The 13,394-nt window shown below is 39.8% G+C and overlaps 1 protein-coding gene across 2 annotated transcripts; it reads right to left on the reverse strand.

Annotated features, from left to right (window-relative positions):
• Positions 1-702: 702 nt before the first annotated feature.
• CHURC1 (churchill domain containing 1) lies at positions 703-11,974 on the reverse strand. Of its 2 annotated transcripts, XR_015797156.1 has the most exons (5): positions 11,817-11,974; positions 9,823-9,958; positions 7,929-7,999; positions 814-4,351; positions 736-772 (listed from the first exon to the last, which is right to left on the reverse strand). XR_015797156.1 is itself a non-coding variant. In XM_007437848.3 (4 exons), the coding sequence occupies exons 1-4, from the start codon at positions 11,853-11,855 to the stop codon at positions 4,259-4,261; spliced, it is 339 nt and encodes a 112-aa protein (XP_007437910.1). In that variant the 5' UTR covers positions 11,856-11,974; the 3' UTR covers positions 703-4,258. The 2 variants fall into 2 exon arrangements, 1 of the variants encoding a protein (XP_007437910.1); XM_007437848.3 differs by having other exon boundaries at positions 703-4,351.
• Between the last annotated feature and the right edge of the window lie 1,420 nt (positions 11,975-13,394).

Below are 13,394 nucleotides of genomic sequence, written 5' to 3' on the forward strand. Positions count from 1 at the left end.
CTACTTCTTCCTATAGTACTAGTTTGTTTTGGGATAAATGAGATCAGGATTTTTCCCTGTACAAGGATAGACTGAATTTGCAGTATTCAAGGCAGACTTTTTGTCCGTTTGGAAGAGCTTTCCTCAAACTGATGTCCTCTGTATGGGCATCATACATCTCCATCATTCCTAATCTGCTTCCCTAGCACACCTGGAGAGCACCATGCTGGAAAATCTAGCTGAGAACTGAACAGGAAGGCATCCTGTTAGATAAGTGATATGCAGCAACCCTCCACAGAGGAAAGAAATGCCTTGTGCTATTGCTAGAATATAAGCAATCCAGCTTCATTCTTGACCAAAATAAATCAGGGTCAAGCTATAAGGACCAGAAGCTCCACACAATTCAGAGTGTTGTAGATAAATGGGTTTCTAGGACTGATGCTGCCTACTTCCTTAACTCTTGGTATGACAGGTTCTGTGAATGCTAAAGAAATGTATCTCTACACCATCAAAATCTTTCTTCCTATGGTTAAACTTAAGGGAGTCCATATACTTTAATTACTTCTGCTATTTCCATTTGCACCTCATTTTGACTGTGCATATCACACTTTTTGGAACACAGTCTAAACCAGGGGTTCCTAAACTTTTTGCCATCACACCTTCCTTTACAGGTACACACCTCCCCTACAAATCCAAACACCAAAATTAACACAAGCGAACAATGAAAACAATACAATGAAACTTTGAGAAAGGTGGATTTATTGTAACAATATAACTAAAAGGTTCTTTACACCTCCCCTGGACTCTGTTTGCATCTCTCCAAGGGAAGTACACCTCACAGTTTGGGAAACCCTGGTCTAAACCATTATCATCATCTAAAATATGAATATAATAATATATTCATATTTTATACATCTAAATATAAAGAAGATAAACTGTTGCTGTATAAACATACAGAGGCACACATATGTAAACATTCATGAGTCTTCACCATTTAATCAAAACATTCTTTCACATAATTTACAGAGGGCCCATTTTTAACTCAGGATGGGGGTGGAGAAACTGCCCCCATCCATGATTTGGATTTGAGAATAGCCGTGCAGGTTTCACGAATTCTACGGGCAGATGGAATGTCTGCAGATATCACCCTCTTGCCATCTACCGGTGGACGATGCAGCATACTCTGTTGATGGCATTCTATCCAGTAAGTATGCAAAGACTTAAAATGCACGTAAAATATTTGAACAGAAGGATCACTCCTCAGGCTGCCAGGCAAACAAGGGGTAGCACAAGACTATTACAGGAATTGCTATACTAGAGACAGCATATTTTCTGGTAATGTTTTTCTATCCTCCTTCAGGGCATGCCAGCTGCCAAACAGGAACCACATTATGTATTCCTGGGCAGACTTTTTCTATAGAGATTTCCAGCTTAATTCAACCAATCCCTGACAGGGATTAGCCAGGAGAGCCTAAATGCACCCGGAGTGGTATTTCAGTACACCCCAATCTTTTCAGGGTGAAATCCATTTCAGAGGTTCAGTTTGGAATGCAAAGAGAAAGAACAATGGAATCAAATGGAAATATTCCCACATATGGAATAATGTTCTTGTTTTATCCTGCAGGTTATTTTCTATATTTATATGCCATACAGAGCAAGTCCAGCTTTTGCAGACTGGCTCATCTATTCTCCATTAAAAGTATGGCCCACAGTGAATGTGGGAGAATTCTAGTAATTTCCATTCTACCTCTACCACCATCGCCCCAGAAGTATCTGAAAGAGTAAAATATGGACAGCATAATCCATGCTCCCCAAATGGAAGGGATACAGTGAATAGCTGGCAAGCCTTAATTCCTGAAATGTGTCCCTTCTGGTGTTGAATCAAGAGATTTCCGTGGTCATTGTACACTCTGGGAATAGCGAGAGGAGCAAGAAGAGGCAAACCGAGTCTCTTCGCAGATTTTGATTTGCTGCCAGAAACATTTCCCTTAAGTACTGAGTGCAAAATGTAAGAACAAAAACAAATGTGTGCCTAATGGTTTTAAGCAGGAGGTGAAGTCCTAGAGGGCCTCCTTTTAGCTTAAAAAAATAAACCCATTACTGTCATTAATTATTCCATTTTGTCCAACCTTCCAGGAATTGAGATCAATACAGTTTTAAGATAACAGGCCCTAGAAATTATTACTAAGCAACATGGTTAAGAAGTTTCCTCTGGAACAGGAAAAACAATCTGTGATTCTGCCTAAGATGCTGCTAGTTTTGTAAAGCTTAGAGAAAATGGACGTAACTGGTTTCAGTCACATTTATTTTAGGGCAAAGAAGCATATGCTAAATGCTCTCCTGACAAAAATTAGAATCATCTTTGTTTAGCAATGAATACCTTATGCCCACTAGCTTACCTAACAAAAAGGCTAAAGCATCTTTTAATTTCACAGCAAACGTCTAAATATACACAAATATTTTTTGCATATTTCAGTAATTCAGGTAAAAGATTTTCAACACTGCCAGTTTAGGTCAAATGCAATTAAGAATGTAACTAGAACTGCCTTACAAGATCTACTGTACTTCCAAAAGTGACAGTCCTAGAATTTATTACCAGTGTCTGGCAATTATAGTTACTCCTTACCATACCTACTTACCATGGCAACTGGCCTTGAGTGTCTCATATTCTATGCTCATAAATAACTAGCTTGGCAAGATGACCTGGGTTAGTGTTAGTCTCGTGGTTAAAGATCAGTGTCTAACTACTTAATTGGGCAGGCAAAGTAATCATGACACTGTCATCAAAATTTTTGGCAAAAGAGAGTCATCTCAATCCACATCTCATCAGAGCAGTTTGGTCATGCAACTTATAGCAGTACACTCTTTCTGAAAGGACTAATTTCCACAGAGGGCAATGTTTCTAGAATCCATTAGCAGACACCAGGTCCCTTTCTAATTTTGCATATGAGAACTGAATCTTACATTTGCTGATGGCAGTTTAAGGTAATTTGCATTCAAAAATGGTTCAGTGGCTAAAGATTTATGGCCCTTGACTGAGTTCCTTAAAGACAAAACTTCTGTTTAATTAGTCTCACATCAGATGCTCTCCCTAATTTCACAATGAAATCCTAATTGAAATAGGCTATGTACCACAGGCCGGCATTACAAATGAACCGCAGAAGACTGCTGGGCTGTATCAAATGCAGTTCTGTGAAAAAGTGCTTGCCCTTTTTTAGATTTTCTGAATTGATGTGTATCTTTCCCACTGAAATTAATGAGGGTCCTACTGATAAAGGGAATCTGAGCAAACAAGTACTGTAATGCCAAATTCTTGAGCTTGTTTCATTTAATTCATAAACAATCACCCAACATATGATGTGCCAGTATGAAAAGTAATTGCCCCCTTAAACTCAGGAACTGGTTGCACCACCTTTAGCATGTCAGGGGGCAAGTATCCCATCACTTGGGATGTTCACATCAGCAGTCATTTAGATTAGAATCAGCAAGATTTCTTCATCTGTCCATTCTCTAATGAACGTGAAACTACATGATTCTCCTATGAGTCAACCATGCTTTCTGGAAGGCTTGAAGAAAAATGGGTCCTTCTTTCATTTGCAGGAATATTTGGGGCACAGAAGCACTTGCTATTTGTATCCTTCTCTAAAGCTTTCTGTGAGATCTTGCCTCTTCCTCCAAGCTCTACATGGTGCGTGATAGCTTAAGGAAAAAGCTTTTTCCCCCCTAACACATAGTAAACTTCGCAATAACAATAAGCATTTCTGGTGCTTTTTTTTTTTGCATGTCCTGCAAATCAGAATTCTTTCGTTTTTGGGGAGTCCTCCATCAAATATGGAGAGCTGGAGGCAGAAGTAGGTATTGCAGAGGGAAAGAAATAGTCACAAAAAGGTCCTCCTGTTTTGGTCCTTTCCAAAGTTTTCTGCAAAACACAGCATCCCCTATGATGCCAATAACATTGATTGCAGCATTCTGACTGCAAAACATTAAAGAGAAAACATTAAAGAAGACCAAAAGTAGCAGGCAGCTTCTCTGCCTTTTCTAACATTTTATGAAGCTTTCAGCAAATGAAACTTTTTTTTCCTCTTCCTTATGCTTGCTTAGAATAGAGACTTCAGTTCTGTTGATGGTAAACCAAGCTGCTATTTTTTGACCCTTTATCACTTGACTTCCCACATGGATTGAACAGAGTGTGCATTTGTGTTGTGTAAATGTCATATTCCATGAGTTCCTGTCACTTGGTACAATATATGATACAATGGCTGAGAAAAATCAAAACACTTCAGAACAATGGAGTCATCAGATGAGGATCATCAGGCAAGACACTGATAGAATCTTCTGCCCTGCCGCAGAGCATGCACAGCATGGTGTATTCCTGGAATGAGAGACAAGTTATATTTATACTGGGTGAGTGAGAATAGAGGCTTGCTGTATTTGCTGCATAGATATATTAATTTGTGCTAACCAAGAAGTCAATGCACCTGTAACAATAGCCACAGTTCAAACAATCTAGCTTATGTAGTTCAACCCTACAAGTGAACATCTTCAAGTTATGCTAAGAACTTGCAGGAAATGTATCCATCCTTTTCTTTAATGTGATGGAACAGTTCGTTTTCCTCAACCTGAGGCCTTCCAGACATGCTAGACCACAACTCCCAGAATTTCCAATAACTATGCTGGCTGAGAATTTTGAAAACACTACTCCAACAAGCTGAAGAAAACCAACTTAGAGAAGGCAGAGTTATCTGATATCATACCTGTCCAAACTATTTGCTTCTGTGGGATGATCCTTGGGTTCATCTTATGAAAAAACATGGTGAACTCTAGCTGTTCACCTGCAAAGAACTATACATGTTTTGTTTTCATACCATTTAAGTGGAATGAAGCAGAAGCTATGGAATCACAGATCCTACAGTCTGAGGTTTCTCTTTAAAAGAAAAAAAAACCTTGTAATTACAAATATAACTTTAAAAAAAAAAGTGATTGACACCAGGCAAAGGGGGGGGGGGAGATGCATCTTTGTCTGCCTTCCAGAAATAAAATAAATAGGCTAATGAATGTGTCTATTTATATAATTAATAATAAATATGGAGTGAATTCATCTTTTCTTGACACAATTCTGTTTTCTTCTATCAGAGAAAATATATAAATAGTACTGCATTTGCTCAGGTTAATATTGGAAAAACTGCAGGTATTGAAATGTATTTTTTCACATGACACAATGGCTCCACTACCCACTTTCAATGGACAGCCTATGGGATCACATGATACTTGTCCAATCCATTTCTCCATTTCTTCCCCTGTGATCAAAAAGGGAAATAAATAAAATGGTGGATGACTGAAGCCCAGTGCACTGTTTCCTTTCCAATAAATTAGCATTTTGTGACTGGCCAATCTGGCGTAGCAATCTTCTGTGAAAGTATTCTTCACATACTACTGACATTCCAAAATAGGCCACAGGCCCAAAAGGTTGAGGACATCTAGTTTAGGATTTTGTGTGCAGCTTTCATCTAAGAGAATGTTAGGCTCAACAGACACATCAGGACATATGTGTCTAGCTAAAAGCTTGTACTAAGGAACACACAGCTGAGTCTGATCAATTCTTTAAAATCTACGCTTTCAGTGTGAATAGCTGTGAACAAAAGTGCTATTCTAATTCTTAGATGTTTCTCAGTCATTTGGGTTGATATATATATCAAGCAGGCTAATAGAGGTCTTCTATTCTGCTCCTTTTCAAGCAAGTCTAAGTTCTAATCACAACCTTAGAATTTTGGACTATCTTAGCTCTAATACCCATAAGCCTTAGTTAGTAAGCATTATTCATTATTTATAGCAGTTTTCCTTAACCTGCTACCTTCCAGATAAGTTTGATTATAAGTCACAGTATTCCCAACCTGCATATCCGGGAGTTGTAGTTGTATACATGTGACAGTATTCAACAAGTTGGGGAAAACTTCTTTAAAAATTCAGTCAAATGTCAAATGTTTTTAATTACCAACCACTTACCAACACCTTAAAAGATATGATGGGTAAAACATAAGATTGGTATCAAATATAAAAGCCCTCTATCTCCCTCTGTGGTTCACAAGAAGCAGCCGAAACTACCACTTTGCAATAATTGTGCCAAAATCTGAATGCCAGAATTTTGATGTGGAAAATCATTTATTTAAAAGCAACGTAATTAAATTTCATTTATTTTAAATCATCATCATCATCATCATCATCATCATCCCAACCCCAATGACTCTGGATGGTTTACAAATTGTTTAAAACATTAAAACAAGAAAAACAACAAGAAACAAAAGGAAAAGTAAAGATTGCATAATGACAAAACTGGATGGAAACAAAGGAAAACAACTCAAGTTAAAAGAGGCAACTGTTCAAGGCCCTTTGAAACCCCAGTAGGATGTGGGCTGTTCAGATCTCAGGGGTAATCTCATTCCAGAGGGCAGACGCTGTATAGAGAAAGCGTTCTCCTAGGGTCCTGACAGATGGCTTTGTTTAATCAAAGGAACTTGGAGTGGGCCAATCCTTCCAGATCGAATTGGCTGGTCAGATACAATGGGAGGCAAAGGGTCCCACAAATAATCAGGCCCTAAACCATGTAGGGTTTTATAGATAATGACCAGTACCTTGAATTGCACGCAGAAGCAAACTGGCAACTAGTGCAGCTTGCAAAGCAGAGGTGTTACATGAAACTGCTGAGGGAGGTCATCAGTCAGTTTGAGGTTCGGTGACAAAAGTATGCTGATAATACCCAATTCTATTTATCAACCCCAGGCTGGCAAAGTGAGGCAGTTAAGGTCCTGTCCAAGTGCCTGTGCAGGCCTGGATGGAGAGGACCAGACTTCAATTCAATCCTACCAAGACCCAGTGGCTGTGGATATTAAGGCTTCCCAGGGATTTTCCATCTATACTTTTGATGGAGCAGCACATCCTCATTTAAGGGTGGTGCACAATCTGGGTGTCCTCTTGGATTCAAAGCTCTGGCTTGAAAAGCAGGTGGCAGCTGCACCCAAGAGGGTCTTTGTACAGCTCCATCTGGTGCACCAGTTGTGCCCCTTTTTGGATGCGGTGGTCCTTCAGACAGACCCTCATGCCCTTGTCACCTCAAGGCTCAACTACTGCAATGTGCTCTACATGAGGCTGCCTTTGAAAACCAGTGATTGGCATGCCCCAGTATGCCCACATGACACCGCTGCTTCACGAGTTGCACTGGTTGCCAGTATGCTTCCAGATGCAATGCAAAGTGCTGGTCATCACCTATAAATCTCTATAGGGCTAGGTTATTTGAGGGTCCACCTCTTTCCCACAGTTTCTGCCTGGATGGTATGTACCAGCCAAGCTGGCATGCTTCGGGTTCCTTTAATCAATAGCACTATTTATCAGGACCCAGGAGGCACTCCTTCTCTGTCACAGTGTCTACCCTCTGAAATGAGATTCCCTCTGAAATCTGTGTGGATCCCTCCTGTTGGCATTCCATAAGGACTTGAAGACCTGGTTGTTCTCTCAGGCCTTGGGTTAAGATGGATGGAACCCCTTCTTGGATGTGTTTTGTCTATGTTTTTGTATAGAGTGACCAGATCCCATCTTGTTTTGTTTTGTATTGTGTTTTTATGGTTTGTTACATTGTTAGCTGCCCAGAGTCAGTATGGAATTAGGCAGCACCTAAATTGAATTAATAAATAAATAGTAGTTTACCTAAGTAACCCAACTGGCTGAGTTTATACAACATAACCACTAATTAACCACACAGATTAGATTCACGCAACATACTAAACTAAAATGTGGTCCACTAGTTAACAACATCATATGCAAACACATTGAATTACATGTTATAAATAGTGCAGCTATTTGATTACCAAGACTTCATAAGCCTCATTAAGACAAAAAAATTGAAATAAATAAAAGGTAAACAAATTTAATGGTTGATCAATGAACGACTCTTATACCTGGTAATCGTCCACTACCCCAAAAGTATATTCGTGCCTGGCTATCACATGATGACAATTCTTACATACATCTGAAAAGAAAACCAAGAGATTTAGGAAGACAGAACAGGCTTTGTCTACTCTATGCTCTGAAACTGTAAAACAAATCAAATTACTTATTTCAAGAAATATGCACTGATTACACAGGAACCAAAGGATAATACCTGTTATACCAGCCATACCAAAAAGGTATAGTATATAGAAAGCTCAACCTTTCCCCACTCAGCTTCCTAATTCCCATCCCCAGTCATTTATTGATTATTCCTACTGTCCTCACTTCTCTAATGCATTCACTGCTATTGCCTCAAGGGAAAAAAGGAGAGAAGCAGAACTGTTCTGGCATTACACACTGGTGCACCAAAGAGAAACACTCACTGTAGAAGAAAAAACAAAAGAAATATGGGATTAGCAATTCCTGGAGACTGAGCAATATAAAAAAGCCAGAAGGGGCAACGATACAGGTGGACATTTGTCTGCTCATTAAAACAACATAGCTAGGAGGCATCCAGTCCCAGGATGCTGTTCCAAAAAAATATTAATCTGCTTAAAATATGTTTATGGCACCCTTTCAGGGCAACAGGCAATCAATGAATAAAATAAGCTGATGTTGGTTGATTTCCAAAAGCTAAGCAGAGTCAGATGAAGTTAATATTTTTTTACAGGGAGACCATTAGGCAATCCCAGGAATGTAGTTCAGATTGGGGAACTGGATTTGGTACTATTTGCAAAAAAACCCCCAACATAGACATGACCAAGTAGTTTTCAGGAATCAAGATCAGTTGAAAGGAGATTTTGGTCCTCTCTTTTGTAATTACGTAGTACACTTACCTAGGTTAACTAGCTCATCCATACAAGAAAATATGAGACCCAATTCCCACTTTGTTTATGGGTATTATAAGTAATTCTCACTGTCTCTCATCTCTGTTTTTATTCTCTATTTGTCTTCTGTCCTACTCACCTATCTTACTTTTCTTCTTCTCAACAACAATTGTATAGTAAAGTCTTATGCTTCTGATGAAGTGGACTAGAATTCGAGAAAGCTTAACAGAAATGAGCGCAATGAGGATAGAGCTATTGTGGAAGCTGCTGAAAATAAATGTAGGACTGTAGTCAGAAGACAACAATAAAGAATTGTTTCCTCAAAAACTAGATAGAAAGAAAAATAAGCAAATGATTTCTTCCTGTCAGCAGCCAGATTTAGAAATACATTTGGTCCTGCAGATATATTTATAGTGACCGAGTTCATACATGACTCTAAGCAATGCGTATTTACCAGGATCTCCTGAATAAGGCACTATGGGTGGGCTCACACATAATATTGTAAACCATAGCTTATAAATGGAAAGGCTCACATAACAAATTAAGCCAAAAACAAATAAGCCATGTGGTAGGTTAATGAATGTGTGAACCCAGCCTCGGAGAATTAATAAATCCATCAATGGCAAGGATTGAAACTATTTTCCTTGAGTGAAACTTCCTACTCTACTAGCTCTTCATTCTCTTCCATCTTCTATACACTACCAAATTTGCTTCTGAGAGTTCCCCTATACTCCAAAATATATTTGGGGGCATGTGACACACTGTGAGAAGAAGAATAAATTCATTTATTCCCTTAAGCCTATATTGCTAGCAGACAGGTATCACTGGCCATAACCCAGTATCCTGAAGTCCATTATTTAAGTAACTGTGACAACAATTCACTACCATTTTCTTTTTATAATGAGAAAGAAATGCATCACATATATCTCACACATAAAAGCGTGTCTGGACACATTTAATTTTCAACAATAAACCAGATTTCTGGAGACAGGCTCTTAATGTCCATACAAACAACAGAAGAATCTGGCCATCTTACGGTCATAAGTGATAATTTCCTCTCCATCCTCATCTTCTGTTGCTTTGTTCACAATCATCACAAAATCCCGTGTTTTGCATTCAGCACAACCAACGTAGTTCATCAAATAGGATCCGTTCTCCAAGCAAGTGTTACCCTAAATGATTCAAAAGTGGGAAAGTATTTTAATATAGCCAGTGATCTCTTCCTAGATTGGCTTAAGAGCCAAATTTACCAATTACTTGAGAGTTCTACACTCAGAACTTCCCACATTTTTTAAAAGCAACCAAGAGAGTGATTATGATTAAGGATATCACAAATATCCTCCCCCCCACCAGTTATTTTATTCTACATATGAGTAATTCTGGTAGATTACCCCAAAACCTAATTTCTATCCATGCATACTTTCCTTCCCAGATACATACAGTGCATCCATACCAATCTGCTAAACAACAATGTGATAGGCTGTTAAAAATGTGACTTCTCCCTATGTGGGCTCACACACAATATTATAAACCATAGCTTAGAAATGGAAAGTCTTATGTAACAAGTTAAGCCAAAAACAAACAAGCCACCTGACAACATGATCCTGGTTTTCAAAGGCTGTTTCTTCTGTATAGGTTCTTCTCCATTCCACAGGGAGAAGTCACCATAAACAATGATAAACAATAATGCTACCAAAGGCTTTTCAGATTATGATATATAATCTGCAATTGATCTACCACTTACAATTCTATATTTCAGTAAGGTTGTTTTCTTACATTTTTCAAGTTTTCTAAATCAACTGGCACATCTCTGGATTACACGTACTACTGATTTCCAATTTATTTCTCAATATAATGTGCAACGGTTCTGTTTGGTTGATATCAAGTCAATATTTTCAACATTACATTGAGAAATAAATTTAAAATCAAAAGCTCACATTACCCAGACATATTCTAATTTTAAAATAACTTTTAAACAATTCACTTTTAGAAGCAAAATATTTTCTATCCCACATCATTAGTAGAGTTTCTTGAAAACACGTAATTTTTACATTCATCCTACTTAGTGGTTAAGGCACCAGACTACAAACTGTGAGACTGTGAATTCTAGTCCTGTCTTAGACACAAAACCAGCTGGGTGACCTTGGGCCAGTCACTTTCTCTCAGTCCTGGGAAGGAGGCAATGGCAAACCACTTCTGAAAAATCTTGCCAAGAAAACTGTAAGGACTTGTCCAGGCAGTCACCAGAAGCAAAAAAACTGACTTGAAGGAACGCAGATACAGACACAAAAAACACCTCCCTAAGAAGGATGGTTCTGTCACACAGTACCTGTTTGGAGAGAAATTTTCCCCATCTTTTTTCCCTCCAATTGGTGAACTACAATTCCCAGAATCCTCACCGTAATAAAAGACCCAGAAGAAATGCTCAAAGCTGTAGTCTAACACAGTTGAAAGTGTTGGCAATTAAAGGCCTGTACCCCCTTGGCAGAAAATGAGAGTCCATTACAGCTGGCAGCCCACACAGTAGGATTCACCGATTCCACCTTGAAAAGATCAGTTCTCCCCATCTATTCTACCTGGAGAGTTCCACTTCAGGAATCCTTTTAACCACAACAGGGCCCAATGGTGGTGGGGGGGGAGGAGTCGCCAAAAAAAGGGGGGGAAGGGGCAGCCTGGTGCTGCGTGTGAAAAATAAGGGCGAAAAGTAGAAAAAGGATTCATAAGCTTATTTGGCCCTGGGGGGGGGTGGAATTCCAAAATGAAAAAAGCCGGGGAATACTGTATATTTATTAGCGTTGCACCTTGCACACTCTTCAGTGATATTTTGGCTGGTCTGAATAAAGGCATTACTGAGCGCGGGAGAAATTAATTCTGCCTGCAGACCCCTCCTTTGAAACTCATCTACCTCCAGGTAAGGCAAGGGGACAAACTTCGCAGGAAGCCAAGCAAAAGGGAAAGCAGCGGCAAAAGGAAGGGAACGTGGCAGCGCTCCCTTCTCGTGCCCTACAGAAAGTCCGCCCCCCCCCTTACCCGAGGCGGGTACTCCGTCTTCACGCAGCCCCCACACATGCTGACTTCAAAGCTCCTTCCCGGATCTGTCCGTCCCCGTGACGTCGCTCTCCACGCGAGAGAGAAAGAAAGGAAAACAAACGAGATTTCTTCGACTCCGTTCCAAGTGCCTCTCGGAATGGAGGCGGGTCGGCCGGGGAGGGAGGAGCCTGTGCCGAGGGTGTGGCTTACCGGCTGGAGAGATTGAGTTTGGGTTGAGCCTTGCAGGTACGTGGGGTTGAATGGAGAAAAAGATCACGTACAGTATTTTCCCAAGCTTGGTAGGTTAATGCCCTTCGAAGATTTTTGTTCTCAAGCCTGCAGTGCTGCTACTGTTTATCGAATGTGGATCCTACTTGTAAAGAGTCTTAGACACTTTTTACTTCGCTCGTAGAAGAAATGACGAGATGACTAACCTAGAGATTTATAGCGTCACCCAGTCATCGCCTCTGGTGATGTATTATTAATATGCATCAGCTTTATATCGCCACAGAGGCTTCGGGAGGATGCTATGAATCGCCAGTGAGAATCACCTATGGATAGGAATAAGCATCAGGGCGCGTTTCTCCTTTCTTTCCCCTTCAGCATAATGGGAAAGTAAAGGAGCTTAATTCACAGGCTTCCACTCCTGCATCTAAGTCTCTCTACAGTACTTAAACAATAGGATGGCGTGCCGAAATCCGGCTGGAAACTCTTGAAGTAAAGTTTACCAGAAAAATTACAAGAAAAAGCAAAGATCGGGTGGGTCCTTAAGGCCATCTGGTGAAGCGGTTTATAGTAAATATCCATGAAAACCAGCGCTGCCTTCCTCAACCTGGACCTTTCCAGAGGTGTGCTAGCTCGGAAGTTCAATCCCACGCAAAAGGGATGACTGGTTGGTGCTAGAATCACTTGTATTTAACATACCCAAGACTTCTTCCCCACTTTCATTCTGCTGGCACTGGGAAGAATGGCAGTACTGTAGCTGCTATTCTTATTCTTGCAGAGGTTTGGAATGAACTAAGTGATGGAAATAAAAGAGCCAGTTTGGTGTAGCCCTTAAGGCACCAGATTAGAAACCAGGAGACACGACTCCTAGTCCTGCCTTAGGCAGGAAGCCAGCTGGGTGACTCTGGGCCAGTGGCTCTCTCTCAGCCCTAGGAAAGAGGCCGTGGCAAACCACTTCTGAAATGTTGCCAAGAAAACTGCAGGGACTTGCCCAGGCAGTTGCCAGGAGTCAAAACTGACTCAAAGGCACCCCTCCCACCCTCGAAATAAACTATGCTAGAAATAAACATTTCAGAATCATTCGTTTTCAAATGATTTGAAACATTTCAAATACATGCTTAATAAGATTCATTTATTTGTAAAATATTTTGAGTTACATAAAATTTCTTCCTGGAAGATATATTTTTTCTATCTTATTTCCTGCCTTTAGTCTTTGCTCACTACTTCTCATTCTTTTTTTCTTTTTTCTTTGCTTTGCATGATATTGCTTACCCCAAAAGGAAAAAGCATAATAGGCAGGGATGTATTCTCTGTTAATGAGTTCTGGACATATGCATTGTTGTCCACAAATTA

The sequence above is a fragment of the Python bivittatus genome, unplaced genomic scaffold (genome assembly GCF_059951505.1).
Source record: "Python bivittatus isolate LINGU-HERP-01145 unplaced genomic scaffold, Pbiv_v1 ctg000480_np1212, whole genome shotgun sequence".
Taxonomy (NCBI): domain Eukaryota; kingdom Metazoa; phylum Chordata; class Lepidosauria; order Squamata; family Pythonidae; genus Python; species Python bivittatus.

Bases quoted from the DNA above. Each gene is read 5' to 3' on its own strand.
- CHURC1 (XM_007437848.3), bottom strand. From the start codon at position 11,855: ATGTGTGGGGGCTGCGTGAAGACGGAGTACCCGCCTCGG. The intron at 9,959-11,816 runs GTAAGGGGGGGG...TGAATCATTTAG, and splicing joins AGACGGAGTACCCGCCTCGG to GGTAACACTTGCTTGGAGAA. The intron at 8,000-9,822 runs GTAAGATGGCCA...TTTTCTTTTCAG, and splicing joins GGAAATTATCACTTATGACC to ATGTATGTAAGAATTGTCAT.